The 23887-nt window shown below is 53.2% G+C and overlaps 1 protein-coding gene across 2 annotated transcripts in view; it reads left to right on the forward strand.

Moving 5' to 3' along the window:
• The window catches only part of dph1 (diphthamide biosynthesis 1), a 1014294-nt gene extending 996881 nt beyond the window's left edge, over positions 1 to 17413 (forward strand). For both annotated transcript variants that reach the window (XM_072469877.1, XM_072469878.1), the window contains one exon: positions 17029 to 17413. In XM_072469877.1, the coding sequence (XP_072325978.1) occupies positions 17029 to 17136 (108 nt within the window). In that variant the 3' untranslated portion in view covers positions 17137 to 17413. The remainder of the gene's footprint in view (positions 1 to 17028) is intronic.
• Positions 17414 to 23887: the final 6474 nt, after the last annotated feature.

Here is a 23887-nt window from a genome sequence, read left to right on the forward strand (position 1 = left end):
ACTCTGTCGCTACCTCTATTTTACCAATGCGGAGACAGGTAACCTTGCAGGTATGGGCTTCCCAGCCAGGGTTGCAATTTCAAAACCTGAAAAACACAGTTCTTAACACCGCCTCTTGTCCTGCTGTTGTCACGATGCAGAATCTCAGCAAAATTGTGCATGAATGTTTCCTCTCCCGCAAGAACCCTGATCAAAGTCACTCTGTGCTACAGGAGAAACAGAACTCACATTTCCGATAACCTTTCACAGTCACAGACTATCCCGAAGTGCTTCACAGCCAGCGAAGGGCTTTTGGGAGTGTACTCACCGTCTGGAGCACAGGAAACTCTGCGGCCGATTCGCGCACCGCCAGGTCCCACAAACGGCAGCGGGATAATGACCAGATCACCTGTCCTTCATAGCATTCGTTGAGGGATGAAGATGGGCCAGCTCGCTGTACCGGGAGCGCCGGCCTTGCTCTTGTGCTGAAGCCTCAAGGGTGGGCCTTGCATCCATGACCTTCAGACTCCGAGGCGAGGGCGCTAACCTCTGAGCCCGTGGCTGACACTCTGCAGGAAGGCCTGCACCTTTTCTGCTTCTGGGACATCTCGGGCAGGTTGTCAGATTGGACATCCTTCATGTTTGAGCCAAGGCATTTTGGGTGCATCACAGTTGAACCCAAATTCCATACCTCGTGAGATCTCTTTGTGGTGTTCGTCAACACGGGTTACTCGACGGTGATCAGAAGCAGGTACCCTCACTTGCTTCCTCCCCGCCTGGCCCTCACCCCAAAAAATCCACTACACCGGCCAACTGTGGTACCAAGAATGTCATAAAAGCTGCGATCAGCCAGCACTGGTTAGGGACTGAACCTGGAATTCCATGTGCCTTACAGAACACTAGATAATCATAGAATCCCGACAGTGCAAAAGGAGGCCAATTGGCCCATCGAGTCTGCACCATCCCGTCGAAAGAGCACCCTATCTAGGCCCAATCCCCCGCCCTCACCCTGTAACCCCACCTAACCTTTGGACACTAAGGGTCAATTTAGCATGGCCGATCCACCTAACCTGCACATCTTTGGACTGTGGGAGGAAACGGGAGCACCCGGAGGAAACCCACGCACACACGGGGGAGAACGTGCAAACTCCACACAGTCACCTGAAGTCGAAATCGAACCCGGGTCCCTGGCACTGTGAGGCAGCAGTGCTAACCACTGTGCCAATGCCACCCACTCCCCTCGCCCCCCCCTACAGCCTGCCCCTACTATTGGCATGCCAGACAGCCAATGGTTGGAGTGTGGTTACTGGGGGCGGCACGTCTTACGACTACAGTGCAAACTAAACAGAGGCTTCCCGTAGCAACTTCCCCACCTATCAGCATCTGCTAACCTTTGATTCGATTATGATTTATTGTCATGTGTACCGAGGTATAATGAAAAGTACAGATCGTTCCATACATGAAAAACATAGGACGTACAGCAGACACACAGTGTAAATACATAGACACAGACACCGGTGATGAATACGGAGTCGAGTGCTACACAGTAGAGAATATGCGCGGAGAGATCAGTTCAGTCCATCAGAGGGTCATTCAGGAGTCTGGAACAGTGGGGAAGAAACTGTTTTTGAGTCTGTTCGTGCGTGTTCTCAGACTTTTGGATCTCCTGCCCGATGGAAGAAGTTGGAAGAGAGAATAACCCAGGTGGGAGGGGTCTTTGATTATGCTGCCCGCTTTCCCAAAGCAGTGGGAGGTGTAGACAATCAGTGGGTGGGAGGCGGGTTCGTGTGAGGGACTGGGCGGTGTTCATGACTCTGAAGTTTCTTGCGGTCCTGGGCCGAGCAGTTGCCATACCAGGCTGTGATGCAGCCTGATCCGTTGCTTTCTATGGTGCATCTGTAAAAATTGGTAAGAGTCAATGTGGATATGCCAAATTTCCTTAGTTTCCTGAGGAAGTATAGGCGCTGTTGTGCTTTCTTGGTCGTAGCGTCGATGTGGGTGGACCAATATAGATAGATTGTGATGTGCACACCTAAGAATTTGAAACTGTCAACTATGTCCACCTCGGCACCATTGATGCAGACAGGGGTGTGTACGCTACTTTGCTTCCTGAAGTCAATGACCAGCTCCTTAATTTTGCATTGAGGGAGAGATTGTTGTTGTTACGCCACTCTACTAAGTTCTCTATCTCCCTCCTGTACTCATCGTTGTTCAAGATCCGACCCACTACGGTCGTGTTATCAGCAAACTTGTAGATGGAGAATTTTACCACACTCGTGTGTGTACAGGGAGTATATTAGGAGGCTAAGTACGCAGCCTTGTGGGGCCCTGGTATTGAGGACTATCATGGCGGAGGTGTTGTTGTTTATCCAATTGTGGCCTATGGGTCAGGAAATCGAGGATCCAGTTGCAGAAGGAGGAGCCAAGTCCTAGGTTTTAGAGTTTTGATATGAGCTTGACTGGGATTATGGTGTTGAAGGCAGAGCTGTAGTTAATGAATAGGAGTCGGATGCAGGAGTCCTTGTTGTGGAGATGCTCCAGGGATGAGTGTAGGGCCAGGGAGATGGCGTCTGCTGTGGCGTTGTGGCGGAATGCGAATTGCAGTGGATCAAGGCATTCTGGGAATATGGAGTTGATGTGTCTCATGACCAACCTCTCAAAGCATGATCGATGGCAAGGCCACTGGGCGGTAGTCGTTGAGGCACATTGCCTGGTTGTTCTCTGGCAGCGGTACTGGCTCCTTAACTTCCAGCGCAATGATCGCGATCTGCATTTACTAACCCCTCACCCTCCACTTCACATTCAGGCAGCATTTGACTGAGTACTGAAGACTTGTGCTCCAGAACTTGCCGCGCCCCTATCCAAGCTGGTCCAAGCTGTTCCAGTACAGCTACAACACCAGCACCTACCCAGCAATGTGGAAAATTGCCCAGGTATATCCTGTACACAAAAAGCAGGACAAATCCAACCCAGTGAATTCACGACTCCTCAGATAGTGAAGCAGTCCCTGTCCAAATGCAGCAAGACCTGGACAATATCCAGGCTCGGGCTGACAAGTGGCAAGTTACATTCACGCCCCTCAAGTGCCAGGCAATGGCCATCTCCTACAAGAGAGGATCTAACCATTGTCCCTTGACATTCAATGGCATTATCATCGCTGAATCCCCCACAGTCAACATCCTGGGGGTTACCATTGATCAGAAACTGAACCGGACTAGCCATATTAATACTGTGGCTACCAGGGCAGGACAAAGACTAGGAACCCTACGGCAAGTAATTCACCTCCTGACCCCCCCCCCCCCCCCCCCCCCCCCCTCCCAAAGCCTGTCCACCATCTACAAGGCACAAGTCAGGAGTGTAATGGAATACTCTCCACTTGCCTGGATGAGCAGCTCCAACAACACTCAAGAAGCTCGACACCATCCAGGACAAAGCAGCCCCGCTCGATTGCTCCCCCCTTCCACAAATATTCAAACCCTCCGCCACCGACGCACAGTAGCAGCCGTGTGTGCCATCTACAATATGAACTGCAGTAACTCACCAAGGTTCCTTAGGCAGCACCTTCCAAACCCATGACCACTACCATCTAGAAGGACAAGAGCAGCAGATACCTGGGAACCCCACCACCTGGAGGTTCCCCTCCAAGTCAACATCCTAAAATTCTCTCCCTAATGGCACTTTGGGTTAACCTAAAGCATGTGCACTGCAGCGGTTCAGGTAGGCAGCTCACCACCACCTCCTCACCATGAGCAGCAAGGTGGCACAGCGGTTAGCACCCCTGCCTCACCGCGCCAGAGTTGATTCTGACCTTTGGTGACTGTGCGGGGTCTGCACCTGTCTGCGTGGGTTTCCTCCGAGTGCCCTGGTTTTCTCACACAGTCCAAAGATATGCAGGTTAAATGGATTGGCCACGGTCAATGCGCAGGGTTACATGGATAGGGCGAGGGAGTGGGTCTGGTAGGATGCTCTTATGGAGGGTCGATGCAGACTCGATGGGCTGAATGGCATTCTTCTGCAGTGCAGGATTTCTGTGGATTCCCAAGTGCAACTAGGGACGGGCAGTAACTGCTGCCTGAGCCAGTGACGCCCACATTCCGTACATTAATGAAAAAATACTCCTCACCACATCAGCAGTCTCGTTCTCTGTCACCATCTACACTCCTTTGATCTCTCTCACCCATTTTCTCTTTCATTCTCTCGTTCTTTGTCACCCGTCCCATTTTCTGTTTCACACTCACTCCCTGTTTCCCTGCATTCATTCTCTGCCCCACTTCTTTTCAATATCTTTCGCTCTCTATCCTCCCAGCTCTTTCTTTCTCCGCTCTACCCTTTTCTCTTCCCGGCCTCCTTCTTTCCTCCTCTCCCTTCATTTCCCCATCACCGCTCCCCTCTTTCTCTTTATCTCTCTCTCTCCCTCTTTCTCTCTCTCTCTCCCTCTTTCTCTCTCTCTCTTTCTCTCTCCTTCTTTCTCTCTCTCCCTCTCTCACTCTTTCTCTCTCTCTCCCTCTGTTTCTCTCTCTCACTCTCTCTCTCTCCCTCTCTTTCTCTCGCTCTCCCTCTCTCTCTTCCTCTCCCTCTTTCTCTCTCTCTCCTCTGTCTCTCTCTCCCTCTCCCTCTCTCTCTCTTCTCTCTCCCCTCTTTCTCTCTCTCACTCTCTCTCTCCCTCTCTTTCCTCTCCCTCTCTCTCTCCCTTTCTCTCCCCCTCTTTCTCTCTCTCTCCTCTCTCTCTCTCCCTCTTTCTCTCTCTCTCTCTTCTCTCCCTTTCCCTCTCTTTCTCTCTCTCTCCCTCTCCCCCTCTTTCTCTCTCTCTCCCCCTCTCTCTCCCTCTCCCTCTCTTTCTCTCTCTCTCTGTCTCTCCCTCTCTCTCTCTCGCTCCATCTCTCCCTCGCTCTCTCCCTCTTTCTCCCTCCCTCTCTCTCTCCCCTGCTTTATTCCCCTCCCGATCCTGTGCGGGGATTACTTTCTCCTGGACAATTCCTGCTGAGGCAGGCAGGCTGGGAAGTGGAGTTTCTCGTCTGTAAACATCTGTTTCATTTTGTGTATTTTTTTTTAAAAGCCGGCTACATAAACACAAGAGTGTTTTTGAAAGCTGCAAAGTGGGTCTGACATTGGGTTGAAGAGCGTGAGGACAACTGGGGGAGGGGGAGCCAGCACCGGTTCACGTCACAACAGATGCACTCAACATACCTGAGCTGGAGTGAACAAATGGAGACACCCATGGTATTGTCATCATTATGCCCTTTCTCACTCTCCCTGCACTTTGTGAGATTTTATTTATATTTCCTATTTCACAGCTGTTGAGTGGGAGAATTGCTGGCATTTAATGATTTATTCGGGTCTCGAGTAGTGTTTGCTTTATTGTTAATTGCTACGAAATAAATCCCAAATTGGCTCGCCTCCCTATATTGCTGCCATAATTTACTGCCTCCTGCCACTGACTCCGAGCTGCTCACTGCCAGGCAGGCAGCGCCATCCACAGGCAGCTTCGAGCATTTCAACCACGGCCCACTAAATTTACATCTCTGTTCGGCCAGCAGCTCCACTTGACCCTACTTCGCCTTCGCCCCCCCCCCCCCCCCCTCCCCAATCTGCATATACTTCATGTTCCTTCCCCCCCCTTCTGTGCTTATCCAGTACACCCTTAAATGCATCAGCGCTCTGATGCACTATCAATTACGACGAGTAGAGAGTAATCGAGGCTTTATTACACAGCGATGTGTGGCCTCCTGCAGCTGCTGCCGAAATGGCTGCTGTTCGGAGAGCACACACATTTATACTCCGCCTACTGGGCGGAGCCAGCAGGCAGGGATCTACCCCCGTACCTGTAGTACAGGGGCCTTACCGTAATACCAATATATGCACAATATAATACAACAGTGGTGACTGCCACACACTCTTCGCCTCAACTGTTCCCTGCGGAGGTGAATGCCTAATTTGCACCACCGTCTGGATAGTTCCTTGTTGGACTGATTGATGAACGTCTCCTTTTATGAGCCCCAACTTTGGTCTTCCCTCCAAGAATTCACGAGGAAAGATATCGTCGCGCTCGAAGCAGTGCGAGGGAAGGTTCGTTTAGGGTCATTCCCGGGGTGGGGGCGGGTTTCCTACGAGGAACGGTCGGGCAGTCCGGGCCTACACCGACTGGAGTTTGGAAGAATGAGAGGCAAACTTATTGAAACCACTGGGTCCCAAGGGGATTTGGCAGGGTGGATGCCTGGAGCAGGTTGCCACCTTGTGGGGGAGACTGGAGACAGGGGGCACAGTTTAAGGATCTCCCTTTTCGGACAGAGATGAGGAGAATGTTTTTCTCTCACAGGGTCATGGATCTGAGGAATTCTCTTTCCCTCAGACAGCAGTGGAGGCCGGGCCTCGCAAGGTTGAGTTGTGCAGTTTTCTGAGAGGCAAGGGAGTCGAGGGTCGTGGGGAGACAGGAAAATGGAGTTGAGACCCCAACCAGATCAGTTTTGATCGTACTGAAGGACGGACCAGGCTGAAGGGGCCGCACGGCCGCACTCCTGCCCCTAAGCCCTGTGCTCCTGCAAGTGGAAATAATTTCTCGACCCGACTGAAACCCCCCCCCCATCCCCCCTCCACCTTTTCTTTCCCAGAGGAACGAGTCCCAGTCTGTTCCTCATTTGTGTTTACAACCTCTCAGTTCTGGCACCATCCTCCAAAATCTTTTTCTTTGCACCTTCTCCCGTCCCTCTGTCGCTGTAGCGATGCGGAGACTGGAACTGCACACAGTTCTCCAAGTGTGATATCAGACATTCACAGAGCAAACAAAAAAACAACAAGAAAGATTGGAGAGGCCAGGTCTCCTCAGAGAAGAGAAGGTTTTTCTAAAAAATAAAATTCCAAATGAGGGGCAATTTTAGCGTGGCCAATCCACCCACCTTGCGCATCTTTGGGTGGTGGGGGCGAAACCCACGCAGACACGGGGAGACTGTGCAAACTCCTCACGGACAGTGACCCGGAGCCGGGATCGAACCTGGGACCTCGGTGCCGTGAGGCAGCAGGGCTAACCCACTGCGCCACCCTGCCGCCCCAGAGAAGTGACGGTCGAGAAAAGATTTGATCGAGATGTTCAAGATCATGAGAGGTCTGGACAGAGTAGACTGGGGGGGGGGGGGGAAACTGATCCCACTCATGGAAGGATCGAGGCACAGATAGGCCGGATTCAAAGTAATTGGCAACAGAACCAACAGCGACATGAGGAGAAACCTTTTCACATAGCGAGTGGTTGTGATCTGGGATGTGCCGCCTGAGTGTGTAGTGGAGGCCACTTCAATCCAGACATTCAAGAGGGAATTGGATCATTATCGGAAAAGGGAAGCTTTGCAGAGCAACAGGGAATATGCACGGCAGTGACTGTGGTTTGCTCCTTTGAAGAGCCAACACAGGCACGATAGGCCGAATAGCCTCTTTCCGTGCCGTGACCATTCTGTGAATACCCATTTATACACTGGTTAATCAGGATACATCAATGTCCGCCAAAGTGTCAGCCATGGATAGTTGGTACTACTCTCACACCACAGGCTGAATGTTGTGGGTTCAGAGGTTGAAGAGGCTCGACCACAGATAGATTATCAGAAGTGCTGCATTTCAGATTCAAATGAGGTCCAACTCAGCCCCTGCCTGCCCATTCCGCTGTCCAACCCAACCCCTGCCTGCCCAAGCCCTTGCTCAATCCAGCCCCTGCCTGCCCAACACCCTGCTCCCCAGCCCTGCCTGCCCAACACCCGCCCATCCCCCTGCCCAAACCAGCCCCTGCCTGCCAACCCAGCCCCTGCCTGACCAATCCCTTTCCCCACCCAGCCCTGCCTGCCCAACACCCGCCCACCCCCTGCCCAAACCAGCCCCTGCCTACCCAACCCAGCCCCTGCCTGCCCAATTCCCTGCTCAACCCAGCCCCTGCCTGCCCATCCCGCTGCCCAACCCAACCCCTGCCTGCCCAACTCCCTGCTCAACCCAGCCCCTGCCTGACCAATCCCTTTCCCCACCCTGCCCCTGCCTGCCTAAGCCCTTGCTCAATCCAGCCCCTGCCTGCCCAACACCCTGCTCCCCAGCCCTGCCTGCCCAACACCCGCCCATCCCCCTGCCCAACCCAACCCCTGCCTCCCCAACTCCCTGCCCAACCCAACCCCTGCCTCCCCAACTCCCTGCCCAACCCCTGCCTGCCCAACACCCTGCTCAAATCAGCCCCTGCCTGCCCAATCCCTTGCCCAACCCAGCCCCTGCCTGCCCAACCTCCCTCACCCATCCCTCTGGCCAACGCCCACTGCCCAATACCCCACCCATCTACCTGCCCAACGCCTCCTGCCCAACCCCCCCCACTCATCTACCTGTCCAACTCCTCCTGCCCTTCCCTTTGCCCAGCCCCCCCGCCCCAGCCCAGTACCCGACGCCTCCGCCCTTCCACCTGCCCATCCAACTGCCGACCCCCCCCCTCACCCAGTCCCCTGCCCAACACCCCCGCCTAACCTCCCCTGCCTGCCCAAATCCCGTCCATCCCCCTGCTCAACCCCCCACCCACCCATCTGCCCAACCCCCATGCATTCCCCTGCCCAACCCCTCCTCGCCCAACACCATCCCCCAGCCAACCACCTGCCCAAACTTCGCAGCCCCCCCCCCCCAATTCCTGCTCAAACATGGATCTCTCAACCCAATATCTGCTCATTTATATCGTTGCTGTTAGTGAGAGGTTACAATGTTCACATTGCCGCCACTTTTCCAAAGTTATATCAGAAACTGGGGGACATGTGGGTCTTATTGTAAATTGGTTGCAGTCGCTTGGGTGAGTTCTTTACCCATTAAACAGGTTCATAAAGCTAGAGACAGTAATGGGTCGGATGGATCATTTAATTTATTATTGACAGAAGAGTAATTCCCAAAATAAGCATTCCGACAGAGTAGTGCAGATTGCCTCACGTACAAACGTATGAATTGGGAGCAGTGGTAGGCCATTCGGCCCCTCCAGCCTGCTCCGCCATTCAGTGAGATCATGGCGGATCTGATTGTGGCCTCAATTTCCCACCTAGCCCCGATAACCTTTGACCCCTTTGTTAGTCAAGAACGTCTCTCTGTCTTAAAACTATTCAATGACCCAGCTGAGCATTGATCACTGCCAATCCACCTAACCCGCACGTCTTTGGACTGTGGGAGGAAACCGGAGCGCCCGGAGGAAACCCACGCCGACACGGGGAGAAACGCAAACTCCACATGGACAATCAACCGAGGCCGGGATGGTACCCGGGTCCCTGGCGCTGTGAGGCAGCAGTGCTAACCACTGTGCCACCAAATCGTTCTTCATTCCAATCTCTTTATTTTGCTGGACGCACACCGTTCCAAAGTTTTGTAACCGTACAGTTGTTTGAACCGTTGCCAACAGGAGGTGAGAGGACCCCATACGTCGTTTCACACCATACTGCCGCTTCCTCTCATTGCCTTTCCCCAAGCCACTTTTCGTTCCAAGTGATGGTTAATACTCTTAGACCACTCAAGCCCGGGATGAAAATCTTGTGTGTTAAAAGCTTATGTGCGCTCTCAGCATCATTGAAGGGAAAATAACGAGATCCAAACCAATTCTGCCTGATGTTACTATTTTGTCTGTGTTAGAAATTGAAGTAATGTAAAAACATATTGATGTTCTGGCAACGGGTCCCGTTCTCTTTGGCTGGAGGCTCACGTGCCCTGTTCCACCAGAGAAATCCCGAACTGAATGCTCCATGCAGCACTGTGACTGATAATATTTAGAAATGGATCATCTCTGAAGCCAGCTCTCTGTGTAATCTCACAGTGTGCCGTATTCTCGATTATCTATCTACGGCACTGTTGGAAGGAGCTTTAATTCCCCCGATGTGCTTATCGCATGGCCAAGTCGCACTGGCGTTCACTCATGTCGAGCGAATCGGTTCGTTGTGAGCTTACACTGCCAACTCCCGGTAAACTGCAGTGTGTTTGATCCCTTTTCCCGTTCACTCCCATCCTGTGGAATTGCCTGACCCACTCGGAGAGAACAAAGCTCCCGCTCGGACTCGTGCCTGCACAAAGAGATTAGCTCCAGTGAACATTCCGATAAGTTGCATTTAGTGGCCAGCTTAGGTCTTCTGCATGGTGGGATTCTCAGACCCTGGCCTCACACGACCGGGGGTCGCACCAAAATAATGCAACCATTCGCTTTTATGTCGTCTCAATAGCAGAATGGAACAGCCCGAACACTTCACTTTGAGAGGGTGGGAGAGGATTTCGAGGAGAGATGGAGGAAGTGTGTGAGAGGGCGGAACGGTAGCCCGGTGGCTAGCCCTGTTGCTTCACAGCTCCAGGGTCCCAGGTTCGATTCCCGGCTTGGGTCACTGTCTGTGCGGAGTCTGCACGTTCTCCCCGTGTCTGCATGGGTTTCCTCCTGGTGCTCCGGTTTCCTCCCACAAGCCCCGAAAGACTTGTTAGGTAATTTGGACATTCTGAATTCTCCCTCCGAGTACCCAAACAGGCGCCGTAATGTGGCGGCGAGGGGATTTTCACAGTAACTTCGTTGCAGTGTCAATGTAAGCCTACTTGTGACAATAAAGATTATTATTGTATTTAGGAGAGATGGAGGGAGTGGCAGAGGATGTAGGACAGAGATAGAGTGTGGGAATATTAAGGAGAGAGAAAATAGAGGATTCAGGAGAAATGGAGCCTACCTCATCAATGAATAGGATTTTAATTTTTTTTAAATTAATTTATGGGATGTGGGTGTCGCTGGTTAGGCCCAGCATTTACTGCCCATCCCGAGTTGCCCTTCAGAAGATGGTGGTGAGCTGCCTTCTTGAACCGCTGCAGTCCCTGAGGAGTAGGTACACCCACTGTGCTGTTAGGGAGGGAGTTCCAGGATTTTGACCCAGCGACAGTGAAGGAACGGCCGATATATTTCCAAGTCGGGGGGTTGAGTGACTTTGAGGGAAACCTCCAGGTGGTGGGGTTTCCAGGTATCTGCTGCTCTTGGCCTTCTAGATGGTAGTGGTCGTGTGTTTGGAAGGTGTTGTCTAAGAAATCTTGGCAAGTTCCCGATGTGTATCTTGTAGATGGTACACACGGCTGCCACTGTTCTTCAGTGGTGGAGGGTTTGAATGTTTGTGGAAGGGGGAGCAATCAAGCGGGACTGCTTTGTCCTGAATGGTGTTGAGCTTTTTATTAAATAATCTTTTTTGTCACAAGTAGGCTTACATTAACGCTGCAATGAAGTTACTGTGAAAAGCCCCCAGTCGCCACATTCCGGCGCCTGTTCGGGTACACCGAGGGAGAATTCAGAATGTCCAATTCGCCTAACAGCACGTCTTTCAGGACTTGTGGGAGGAAACCGGAGCACCCGGAGGAAACCCACGCAGACACGGGGAGAACGTGCAGACTCCACACAGACAGTGACCCAAGCCAGGAATTGAACCTGGGAATCTGGCGCTGTGAAGCAATAGTTCTAACCACTGTGCTACCGTGCCACCCTTGAGTGTTGTTGGAGCTAGACTCATCCTGGCAAGTGGAGAGTATTCCATTACACTCCTGACTTGTGCCTTGTAGATGGTGGACAGGCTTTGGGGGGTCAGGAGGTGAGTTACTCCCAATAGGATTCCTAGCTTTTGACCTGCTCTGGTAGCCACAGTATTAATGTGGCTGGGTCCAGTTCAGTTTCTGATCAATGGTAACCCCTGGGATAGTGATTGTGGGGGATTCAGCGATGGTAATGCCATAGAATGTCAAGGTTAGTTCCTCTCGTGTTGGAGATGGTCATTGCCTGGCACTTGTCAGCCCAAGCCTGGATATTGTCCAGGTCTTGCTGCATTTGGACAGGGACTGCTTCATTACCTGAGGAGTCGCGAATGGTGCTGAACATTGTGCAGTCATCTGCGAGAATCCCCACTTCTGACCTTATGATGGAAGGGAGGTCATTGATGAAGTAGCTGAAGATGGTTGGGCCTAGGACACCACCCTGAGGAACTCCTGTAGCGATGTCCTGAAGCTGAGATGATTAACCTCCAACCACCGCAACCACCTTCCTTTGTCCGGATATGAATCCAGTCAGGGGAGAGAATTCCCCCTGATTCCCATTGACTCCAGTTTAGCTCGGGCTCCTTGATGCCTCACTCGGTCAAATGCTGCCTTGATGTCAAGGGCAGTCACTCTCGCCTCACCTCTGGAGTTCAGCGCTTTTGACCATGTTTGAACCAAGGCTGTGATGAGGTCAGGAGCTGAGTGACCTTCGCAGAACGCAAACTGAGCGTCCGTGAGCAGGTTATTGCTGAGTAAGTGCTGCTTGGTAGCATTGTTGATGACTCCTTCCATCACTTTGCTGATGATAGCGAGTAGACTGATAGGGTGATAATTGGCCGGGTTGGATTTTTCCTGTTGCAATTATTTCCCCCAACACTCTCTCTGTACTGACCCTCTGACAGTGCAGCTCACCCTCTTTATTGACCCTGGGACAGAGCGGCACTTACACTGCACTGACCCTCCGACAGTGCAGCATTCTCTCAGTTTTGACCCTCCTACAGTACTGCGCACCCTCAGTACTGACTCTCTGACAGTGCAGCACTCCCTCAGTACTGACCCTCCTACAGTACTGCGCACCCTCAGTACTGACTCTCTGACAGTGTGGCACTCCCTCAGTACTGACCCTCTGACAGTGCAGCACTCCCTCAGTACTGACCCTCAGACAGTGCAGCACTCCCTCAGTACTGATTCTCTGACAGTGCAGCAGTCTCTCAGTATTGACCCTCTGACAGTGCAGCAGTCCCTCAGTGCTGACCCTGTGACAGTGCAGCACTCCCTCAGTACTGACTCTCTGTGACAGTACAGCTCTCCCTCAGTACTGACCCTCTGACAGTGCAGCTCTCCCTCAGTACTGACCCTCTGACAGTGCAGCACTCCCTCAGTATTGACCCTCTGACAGTGCAGCTCTCCCTCAGTACTGACCCTCTGACAGTGCAGCACTCCTTCAGTATTGACCCTTTGACAGTGCAGCACTCCCTCAGTACTGACCTTCTGACAGTGCAGCACTCCCTCAGTACTGACCCTCTGACAGTGCAGCACTCCCTCAGTACTGACCCTCTGACAGTGCAGCACTCCCTCAGTACTGACCCTCTGCAGTGCAGCACTCCCTCAGTACTGACCCTCTGACAGTGCAGCACTCCCTCAGTACTGACCCTCTGACAGTGCGGCACTCCCGCAGTGCTGACCCTCTGACAGTGCGGCACTCCCTCAGTACTGACCCTCTGACAGTGCGGCACTCCCTCAGTACTGACCCTCTGACAGTGTGGCACTCCCTCAGTACTGACCCTCTGACAGTGCGGCACTCCCTCAGTACTGACCCACTGACAGTGCAGCACTCCCTCAGTACTGACCCTCTGACAGTGCAGCACTCCCTCAGTACTGACCCTCTGACAGTGCGGCACTCCCTCAGTACTGACCCTCTGATAGTGCGGCACTCCCTCAGTACTGGCCCTCTGACAGTGTGGCACTCCCTCAGTACTGACCCTCTGACAGTGCAACACTCCCTCAGTACTGACCCTCTGACAGTGCGGCACTCCCTCAGTACTGACCCTCTGACAGTGCGGCACTCCCTCAGTACTGACCCTCTGACAGTGCGGCACTCCCTCAGTACTGACCCTCTGACAGTGTGGCACTCCCTCAGTACTGACCCTCTGACAGTGCAGCACTCCCTCAGTACTGACCCTCTGACAGTGCGGCACTCCCTCAGTACTGACCCTCTGACAGTGCGGCACTCCCTCAGTACTGACCCTCTGACAGTGCGGCACTCCCTCAGTATTGACCCTCTGACAGTGCGGCTCTCCCTCAGTACTGACCCTCTGACAGTGCGGCACTCCCTCAGTACTGACCCTCTGACAGTGCAGCACTCCCTCAGTATTGACCCTCTGACAGTGCAGCTCTCCCTCAGTACTGACCCTCTGACAGTGCAGCACTCCTTCAGTATTGACCCTTTGACAGTGCAGCACTCCCTCAGTACTGACCTTCTGACAGTGCAGCACTCCCTCAGTACTGACCCTCTGACAGTGCAGCACTCCCTCAGTACTGACCCTCTGACAGTGCGGCACTCCCGCAGTGCTGACCCTCTGACAGTGCGGCACTCCCTCAGTACTGACCCTCTGACAGTGCGGCACTCCCTCAGTACTGACCCTCTGACAGTGTGGCACTCCCTCAGTACTGACCCTCTGACAGTGCGGCACTCCCTCAGTACTGACCCACTGACAGTGCAGCACTCCCTCAGTACTGACCCTCTGACAGTGCAGCACTCCCTCAGTACTGACCCTCTGACAGTGCGGCACTCCCTCAGTACTGACCCTCTGATAGTGCGGCACTCCCTCAGTACTGGCCCTCTGACAGTGTGGCACTCCCTCAGTACTGACCCTCTGACAGTGCAACACTCCCTCAGTACTGACCCTCTGACAGTGCGGCACTCCCTCAGTACTGACCCTCTGACAGTGCGGCACTCCCTCAGTACTGACCCTCTGACAGTGCGGCACTCCCTCAGTACTGACCCTCTGACAGTGTGGCACTCCCTCAGTACTGACCCTCTGACAGTGCAGCACTCCCTCAGTACTGACCCTCTGACAGTGCGGCACTCCCTCAGTACTGACCCTCTGACAGTGCGGCACTCCCTCAGTACTGACCCTCTGACAGTGCGGCACTCCCTCAGTATTGACCCTCTGACAGTGCGGCTCTCCCTCAGTACTGACCCTCTGACAGTGCAGCACTCCCTCAGTACTGTCCCTCTGACACCTCGTGGGTGAAGCTGCTGTACAGAGCTCCCACGGTGAGTGTACTGACGGACGCCACCAGCTCTAACCGCACAGAGACACGAGGCAGGAATGCCCGCTGTCCCCGTTGCTGTTCGCTCTGGCAGTTGAGCCACTGGCTATCGCGCTCAGATCAGCGGAGTGGTGGAGAGGTATTCGGGGAAGAGACGGGGAGAACAGAGTCTCTCTGCTGCTCTATGTCTCAAACCCTTTAATCAGCATGGGAAAGATGATGGAACTCCTGAGGAAGTTCGGAGCCTTCTTGGTAAACAAATTAAACCTGAGCAAAAGCGAAATCTTCCCGATGAACCTCCAGGGGGAAGGAGCAAAGCTGGGAATGCTCCTGTTCAAACTGGCCCAAACCAAGTTCAGATAGCTGGGGATCCAGATAGCCCACAACTGGGCCCGGCTGCACACGTGGAACCTGTCCAGCCTGGTGGAGGAGGTGAAGGGGGACCTGTGGAGGTGGGACTAACTCCCGCTCTCCCTGGCGGGGAGAGTATAAAGATGAACAACCTGCCACGGCTCCTCTTCGTGTTTAGATCACCTCCCGATCTTCAAATCCTTCTTCGCCAAGGTGGACAAACTAATCTTGACCTTTGTGTGGGCGGGAAAGACCCCCAGGATCTGTAGAATCGTCCTGCAGAGAGTGGGGGGGGGGGCTTGAAATTCCACCCGGCATCTCTGACACTGCAGCACTCCCTCTGTACCCGCTCCGAGTGTCAGCTATGATCATACTCAGATCGAGTGCTGCGAGCAGAACTGAATTTAGGCTTCGAATTTGGACTCGGGCCTCTGGACTGGGACTGGACTCTTACTGAGCTCGGAGCGGGATACCACTCTGCCAGGGTCTGCTCCCCCATTCATGGCTGCTCTGATAGTAACCTTCATTCCACATAACCTTTCACCCCTTTGTTAATCAACCTACCTCGCTCTGCCTTAAAAATCTTCAAAGATTCTGCTGGAAGAGAGTTCCAGAGGCTCACAGCTCTCACAGTACTAATTTCTCCTTAAATGAGCGACCTCTTATTTATTATAATCAGTGACCCCCTAGTTGTAGATTGTCCTGTGATGAATGGGTAATGTGCCTTTAAGATCATGCATGTAATGTCCCTTTAAGACCGGGTTTGGAACTCTGGGGGACTCCGCCTCCGGCTCCACCTCCCAGGGGCCGGATATAAAGTGACGTTCTGTGGGCGACACTCAGTGAGCACTCATCTCTCCGGCTGGCGAAGTTCTCTGTTTATTAAAGCCTTCGTTTTACGAGTACACTCTCTCGTGTCATAGAACATAGAACAGTACAGCACAGAACGGGCCCTTCGGCCCTCGATGTTGCGCCAAGCATTGTCCGAAACCAAGATCAAGCTATCCCACTCCCTGTCATTGTGGTGTGCTCCATGTGCCTATCCAATAACCACTTGAAAGTTCCTCAAGTGTCCGACTCCACTATCACAGCAGGCAGTCCATTCCACACCCTAACCACTCTCTGAGTAAAGAACCTACCTCGGACATCCCTCCTATATCTCCCACCCTGAATCTTATAGTTATGCCCCCTTATAACAGCTACATCCACCCGAGGAAATAGTCTCTGAACGTCCACTCTATCTATCCCCCTCATTATCTTACAACCTCTATTAAGTCGCCTCTCATCATCCTCCGCCCTAGAAAAGAGAAAAGCCCTAGCTCCCTTAAACTTTCCTCATAAGACCTATCCTGCAAACCAGGCAGCATCCTGGTAAATCTCCTTTGCACCCTTTCCAATGCTTCCACATCTTTCCTATAATGAGGTGACCAGAACTGCACGCAATACTCCAAATGTGGTCTAACCAAGGCCTTGTACAGTTGCAGCATAACCCCGCGGCTCTTAAATTCAAGCCCCCTGTTAATAAACGCTAACACACTATCAGCCTTCTTCACGGCTCTATCCACTTGAGTGGCAACCTTCAGAGATCTGTGGACATGAACGCCGAGATCTCTCTGTTCCTCCACATTCCTCAGAACCCTGCTGTTGACACTGTAATCCGCATTCAAATTTGTCCTACCAAAATGAATCACCTCGCACTTATCAGGGTTAAACTCCATCATGTCCCAAAAGAAGAAACATTCTCTCCACATCCACCCTGACCACACCCTTCAGGATCTTATATCCACCATCTTCTGACTCCGAGGCAACTGTTGGGCCAGGACCTTTGTGGGTTGTGCTTGGATTTGAGTCCTGTGGCCTTGTCCATGTGATTTTCTTTCTGTTTGTTTTTTCACACAGAACAAGCCAGTGGAGGCCGCGAGAAACGCGCGCGCAGACTGCGGCTGTCAGCAGGAGAAGGTGGCGGGGAACCAACCCAAGGGACAGCCTCTCTCCCCGAAGCAGTGAGGGCACAGGAATTCCAGAGAGAGGGAGCTAATGCAACGGGAGGGATGGAGTTGACATAAACTCGGGCATCCTGCGGCACCCTGGGACAGTTCTGTTTGACTGGCTGTGCGTTTAATGACGGGAGCACAGCTCACACGGTGAGAGAACCCCTGTCTTTCTGTTTGAGGGATCTCCACATTCCTACCGCCAGGGGACCGCCGGAAATAACCAAAGCAGATCTGTGGCGGGGGGGGGGTCTCAGAGTAACTTGCAATAAAATGGAAATAAATTGGACAAATCACAGCATTTATCACTATTAATTTTGTTGGACATCAGGAGCCTTGAAATTGTTCTGTACCAGTGGCCAATCAGCCACTTTGTCTGTTAAAATACATGTCAAACCCGCTAACTCTGGCAGCTGTTGAGGGCAGCACGGTGGCGCAGTGGATTAACCCTGCTGCCTCACGGCGCCGAGGTCCCAGGTTCGATCCCGGCTCTGGGTCACTGTCCGTGTGGAGTTTGCACATTCTCCCCGTGTTTGCGTGGGTTTCGCCCCCACAACCCAAAGATGTGCAGGCTAGGTGGATTGGCCACGCTAAATTGCCCCTTAATTGGAAAAAATGAATTGGGTACTCTAAATTTATAAAAGAAAACTCTGGCACACGATTCTCATACATAGAATGGACAGCACACACCAGCAGGCTATTCGGCCCAGCTGTTCGCTGCCAGTGTTCAGGCTTCACATAAGATTCCTCCCTCTAATCCTTTCAACATTTCCTGTGATAACTTTCTCCCTGATCTCTTTATCCAGCTTATCCCTTCGACTTTTGAAAGTTATTGGCCTTATTGAGTTCTAAATACTCCCCATCCCCTGTGGGAGTGAGTTCCACATTCTCCCCACTCCCTGTGGGAGTGAGTCCCACATTCTCCCCACTCCCTGTGGGAGCGAGTCCCACATTCTCCCCACTCCCCGTGGGAGCGAGTCCCACATTCTCCCCACTCCCTGTGGGAGTGAGTCCCACATTCTCCCCACTCCCTGTGGGAGCGAGTCCCACATTCTCCCCACTCCCCGTGGGAGCGAGTTCCACATTCTCCCCACTCCCTGTGGGAGTGAGTCCCACATTCTCCCCACTCCCTGTGGGAGTGAGTTCCACATTCTCCCCACTCCCTGTGGGAGCGAGCCCCACCTTCTCCCCACTCCGCATGGGAGCGAGTCCCACATTCTCCCCACTCCCTGTGGGAGCGAGCCCCACATTCTCCTCACTCCCCGTGGGAGCGAGTCCCACATTCTCCCCACTCCCTGTGGGAGCGAGTCCCACATTCTCCCCACTCCCTGTGGGAGCGGGTCCCACATTCTCCCCACTCCCTGTGGGAGCGAGTCCCACATTCTCCCCACTCACTGTGGGAGCGAGTCCCACATTCTCCCCACTCCCTGTGGGAGCGAGTCCCACATTCTCCCCACTCCCTGTGGGAGCGAGTCCCACATTCTCCCCACTCCCTGTGGGAGCGAGTCCCACATTCTCCCCACTCCCTGTGGGAGCGAGCCCCACATTCTCCCCACTCCCTGTGGGAGCGAGTCCCACATTCTCCCCACTCCCTGTGGGAGCGAGTCCCACATTCTCCCCACTCCCTGTGGGAGTGAGTCCCACACTCTCCCCACTCCCTGTGGGAGCGAGTCCCACATTCTCCCCACTCCCCGTGGGAGAGAGTCGCACATTCTCCCCACTCCCTGTGGGAGCGAATCCCACATTCTCCCCCACTTCCTGTGGGAGCGAGTACCACATTCTCCCCACTCCCTGTGGGAGCGAGTCCCACATTCTCCCCACTCCTTGTGGGAGCGAGTCCCACATTCTCCCCACTCCCTGTGGGAGCGAGTCCCACATTATCCCAACTCCCTGTGGGAGCGAGTCCCACATTCTCCCCACTCCCTGTGGGAGCGAGTCCCACATTATCCCCACTCCCTGTGGGAGCGAGCCCCACATTCTCCTCACTCCCCGTGGGAGCGAGTCCCACATTCTCCCCACTCACTGTGGGAGCGAGCCCCACATTCTCCTCACTCCCCGTGGGAGCGAGTCCCACATTCTCCCCACTCACTGTGGGAGCGAGCCCCACATTCTCCTCACTCCCTGTGGGAGTGAGTCCCACATTCTCCCCACTCCCTGTGGGAGCGAATCCCACATTCTCCCCCACTTCCTGTGGGAGCGAGTCCCACATTCTCCCCACTCCCCGTGGGAGCGCGTCCCACATTCTCCCCACTCCCCGTGGGAGTGAGTCCCACATTCTCCCCACTCCCCGTGGGAGCGAGTCCCACATTCTCCCCACTCCCCGTGGGAGTGAGTCCCACATTCTCCCCACTCCCCGTGGGAGCGAGTCCCACATTCTCCCCACTCCCCGTGGGAGTGAGTCCCACATTCTCCCCACTCCCCGTGGGAGCGAGTCCCACATTCTCCCCACTCCCTGTGGGAGTGAGTCCCACATTCTCCCCACTCCCCGTGGGAGCGAGTCCCACATTCTCCCCACTCCCTGTGGGAGTGAGTCCCACATTCTCCCCACTCCCCGTGGGAGCGAGTCCCACATTCTCCCACTCCCTGTGGGAGTGAGTCCCACATTCTCCCCACTCCCTGTGGGAGCGAGTCCCACATTCTCCCCACTCCCTGTGGGAGCGAGCCCCACATTCTCCCCACTCCCCGTGGGAGCGAGTCCCACATTCTCCCCACTCCCTGTGGGAGCGAGTCCCACATTCTCCCCACTCCCCGTGGGAGCGAGCCCCACATTCTCCCCACTCCCCGTGGGAGCGAGTCCCACATTCTCCCCACTCCCCGTGGGAGCGAGTCCCACATTCTCCCCACTCCCCGTGGGAGTGAGTCCCACATTCTCCCCACTCCCCGTGGGAGCGAGTCCCACATTCTCCCCACTCCCCGTGGGAGCGAGCCCCACATTCTCCCCACTCCCCGTGGGAGCGAGTCCCACATTCTCCCCACTCCCCGTGGGAGCGAGCCCCACATTCTCCCCACTCCCCGTGGGAGCGAGTCCCACATTCTCCCCACTCCCCGTGGGAGGGAGTCCCACATTCTCCCCACTCCCCGTGGGAGCGAGTCCCACATTCTCCCCACTCCCCGTGGGAGTGAGTCCCACATTCTCCCCACTCCCCGTGGGAGCGAGTCCCACATTCTCCCCACTCCCTGTGGGAGTGAGTCCCACATTCTCTCCACTCCCTGTGGGAGCGAGTCCCACATTCTCCCCACTCCCTGTGGGAGTGAGCCCCACCATTTATCAGATATTTATACCCATTAAAGTGCTGAGAAAAGGTACATTGTTGGTTTGCTAATATTAAACACAAAATGAGCATTGATGCCCTATGCAGCATGGACCTGACATAAACGTGAAACATATGGAACATAGAACGATACAGCGCAGTACAGGCCCTTCGGCCCACGATGTTGCACCGAAACAAAAGCCATCTAACTTACACTATGCCATTATCATCCATATGCTTATCCAATAAACTTTTAAATGCCCTTAAATATAGGGGTCTGTACAGTAGGGAGGGGGTTAGTGATGTACACAGGGTCTGTACTGTACAGAGAGGGGGTTAGAGATGTACACAGGGTCTGTACTGTACAGAGAGGGGGTTAGAGATGTACACAGGGTCTGTAGGGTATGGAGCGGGTTAGTGATGTACACGGTATGTACTGTACAGAGAGGGGGTTAGAGATGTACACAGGGTATGTACTGTACAGAGAGGGGGTTAGTGATGTACACAGGGTCTGTACTGTACAGAGAGGGGGTTAGTGATGTACACGGTCTGTACAGTATGGAGGGGGTTAGTGATGTACACAGGGTCTGTACTGTACAGAGAGGGGGTTAGAGATATACACAGGGTCTGTACTGTACAGAGAGGGGGTTAGTGATGTACACAGGGTCTGTACTGTACAGAGAGGGGGTTAGAGATATACACAGGGTCTGTACTGTACAGAGAGGGGGTTAGTGATGTACACAGGGTCTGTACTGTACAGAGGGGGTTAGTGATGTACACAGGGTCTGTACGGTACAGAAGGGGATTAGTGACGTACACAGGGTCTGTACTGTACAGAGAGGGGGTTAGAGATGTACACAGGGTCTGTACTGTACAGAGAGGGGGGTTAGAGATGTACACAGGGTCTGTACTGTACAGAGAGGGGGTTAGAGATGTACACAGGGTCTGTACTGTACAGAGAGGGGGTTAGTGATGTACACCGGGTCTGTACTGTACAGAGGGGGTTAGAGATGTACACAGGGTCTGTACTGTACAGAGAGGGGGTTAGAGATGTACACAGGGTCTGTACTGTACAGAGAGGGGGTTAGAGATATACACAGGGTCTGTACTGTACAGAGAGGGGGTTAGTGATGTACACAGGGTCTGTACTGTACAGAGAGGGGGTTAGAGATGTACACAGGGTCTGTACTGTACAGAGAGGGGTTAGAAATATACACAGGGTCTGTACTGTACAGAGAGGGGGTTAGTGATGTACACAGGGTCTGTACTGTACAGAGAGGGGGTTAGAGATGTACACAGGGTCTGTACTGTACAGAGAGGGGGTTAGTGATGTACACAGGGTCTGTACTGTACAGAGAGGGGGTTAGAGATGTACACAGGGTCTGTACTGTACAGAGAGGGGTTAGAGATGTACACAGGGTCTGTACTGTACAGAGAGGGGGTTAGCGATGTACACAGGGTCTGTACTGTACAAAGAGGGGGTTAGAGATATACACAGGGGTCTTTAATGTACAGAGAGGGGGTTGGAGATGTACAGAGGGGTCCGTACTGTAGAGAGGGGGTTAGAGATGTACACAGGGGTATCTGGGAGAAGAGGACACTTTAGGAGGGGCAGTACATCTGCCCAGAGGCAGGCATCGCACCTGTTCTGAAGGAAGTCCAGGTTAACCCCTTAATGTCAGCAAATAATAATCAATGAATTAACTTATTACCCCAAGAATGGACTTAGAGAAACTGCAGCCGGCCAGTGAGTGTACAGATGACCAACGTTTCCTTATCAGTCTCCCTCTGAGAATTGTACCTGTGAAAAGTATTCAGATGAGTTGCCACTTAACATCAGGCGGTGTTAACATTTGACAGTGATGCTGACTGGTTATGTCAACACCACAGCAGAAAGCCAATAACAATTCCTTTCTATCTCCCGCTTCTGTCTTTGTGAATCGGGAACATTTTACACCTGTTCAATTCCAGAGTTGTGGCAGCCTTCGTGGGTGTGAACATCACAAAGATTGGGGAAGCCTTCAAGGCTGACAACCTGCGGCTATCGTCTTATTGGGATTGTGCAGGGGTGGGGGGGAGGAATAAATTCTTTCGGGTGTGACAGGTGAGAATCATGGGGCTGAAAATAACATTTCTAAATATTTGGCTTTATTGCCTGTGTCAGCTGCAACTCACCCTCGTCTTTGAGTCAGAGGGCCCCACTCTGGAGCCCCGAGCCCATGGTTTAGGCTGGCGCCCCCAGCGTGGTGCTGAGGGAGTGCGGCATTGTTGGAGGCACCGTCTCCCAGGTCAGACTTTACGCTGAGGCCCTGTCTGTAAGAGATCCCAGGGCACTGTTTCAAAGCGGAGCAGCGGAGTTCTCCCCAGGATCCCCGCCAGGATTTATCCCTCGCCCATCATCGCCCAGTCTGATGGTCACGTTGCTGTTTGTGGAGATTGCTGTGGATATTGCAGCTGTATTTCCAACACTGCAACAATGACCACACTTTCAAAAAGTGCCTCACTGCCTGTAAAGTGCTTCAGAACATCCTACGGTCGTGAACGGTGTCACATAAATATACGTTCTTCCTTTATTGAGACACCACAGTTTTATAGACTTGGGTTGCTTCTGACCTTCTCTGGGAGTTACATATCTCAGTTGGTGTATCCTGTGAACTGCTTCTAATTCTGTCTCAGAGAGGTGTATCGGTAAAGCAGTTGTGGGAGGGGGCCCAGAATTCTGCCTCCTTCAATTCACAATAAAATGTCTGTTTTTTAAAAATATTTCTTTCCTGTAGGTGGGGAGTTCTTTCCCCTTTCTGTGTTTCTCCCAACTTGGCTGTGATTCATTTACCTGTCGGCTTATCCTCAGTACACAGTGGTTAGATCTTCACCGATATCCGTGATACCTCTTAAACTTCGTCACATTACCAGCAGCTCCAACACAATGCCATCCAGGGCACAGCAACCCCTTGATTCGGGGAATCCACCATAGGCACCCGTGTGCACCATCTACAGGGTCCACTGCAGCAACTCACCAAGGCTCCTTCGACAGCACCTACCAGACCCACGACCTCAGTAGGATAACACAGCACCTGCAAGTTCCCCTCCCAGCCCCTCACCGTCCTGCCTTGGAATCGCCCTTCACTGTCGCTGGGTCGAAATCCTGGAACTCCCTCCCTAACAGCACTGTGGGTGCACCTACACCACATGGACCGCAGCGGCTCAAGCAGGCAGCTCACCACCATAATAAAAGCTGGCCGAGTCAGCAATACCCACGCCCTGTGATTTAATTTTAAAAAGTTAACTAAAGTGTTCAAAGAGAATGAAACAGCGCACAATTTTTAAATATATATTTCTCGTTTCTTTTAATCCCTCTATGGTTTTTCTTCTGAGTTGCTCGCAGCCATATCCAGGAAATTGATCTTCAATCCTTGGAGACTCTGGGAAAATCCTGGAACATTGGCAACTCGAAACAAGGAACACCATGATTGGTGCTGCAACAAGAGGAACCGTAATCGGTTCGGCAATAAGATG

The sequence above is a fragment of the Scyliorhinus torazame genome, chromosome 12, assembly GCF_047496885.1.
Source record: "Scyliorhinus torazame isolate Kashiwa2021f chromosome 12, sScyTor2.1, whole genome shotgun sequence".
NCBI classification, from domain to species: domain Eukaryota; kingdom Metazoa; phylum Chordata; class Chondrichthyes; order Carcharhiniformes; family Scyliorhinidae; genus Scyliorhinus; species Scyliorhinus torazame.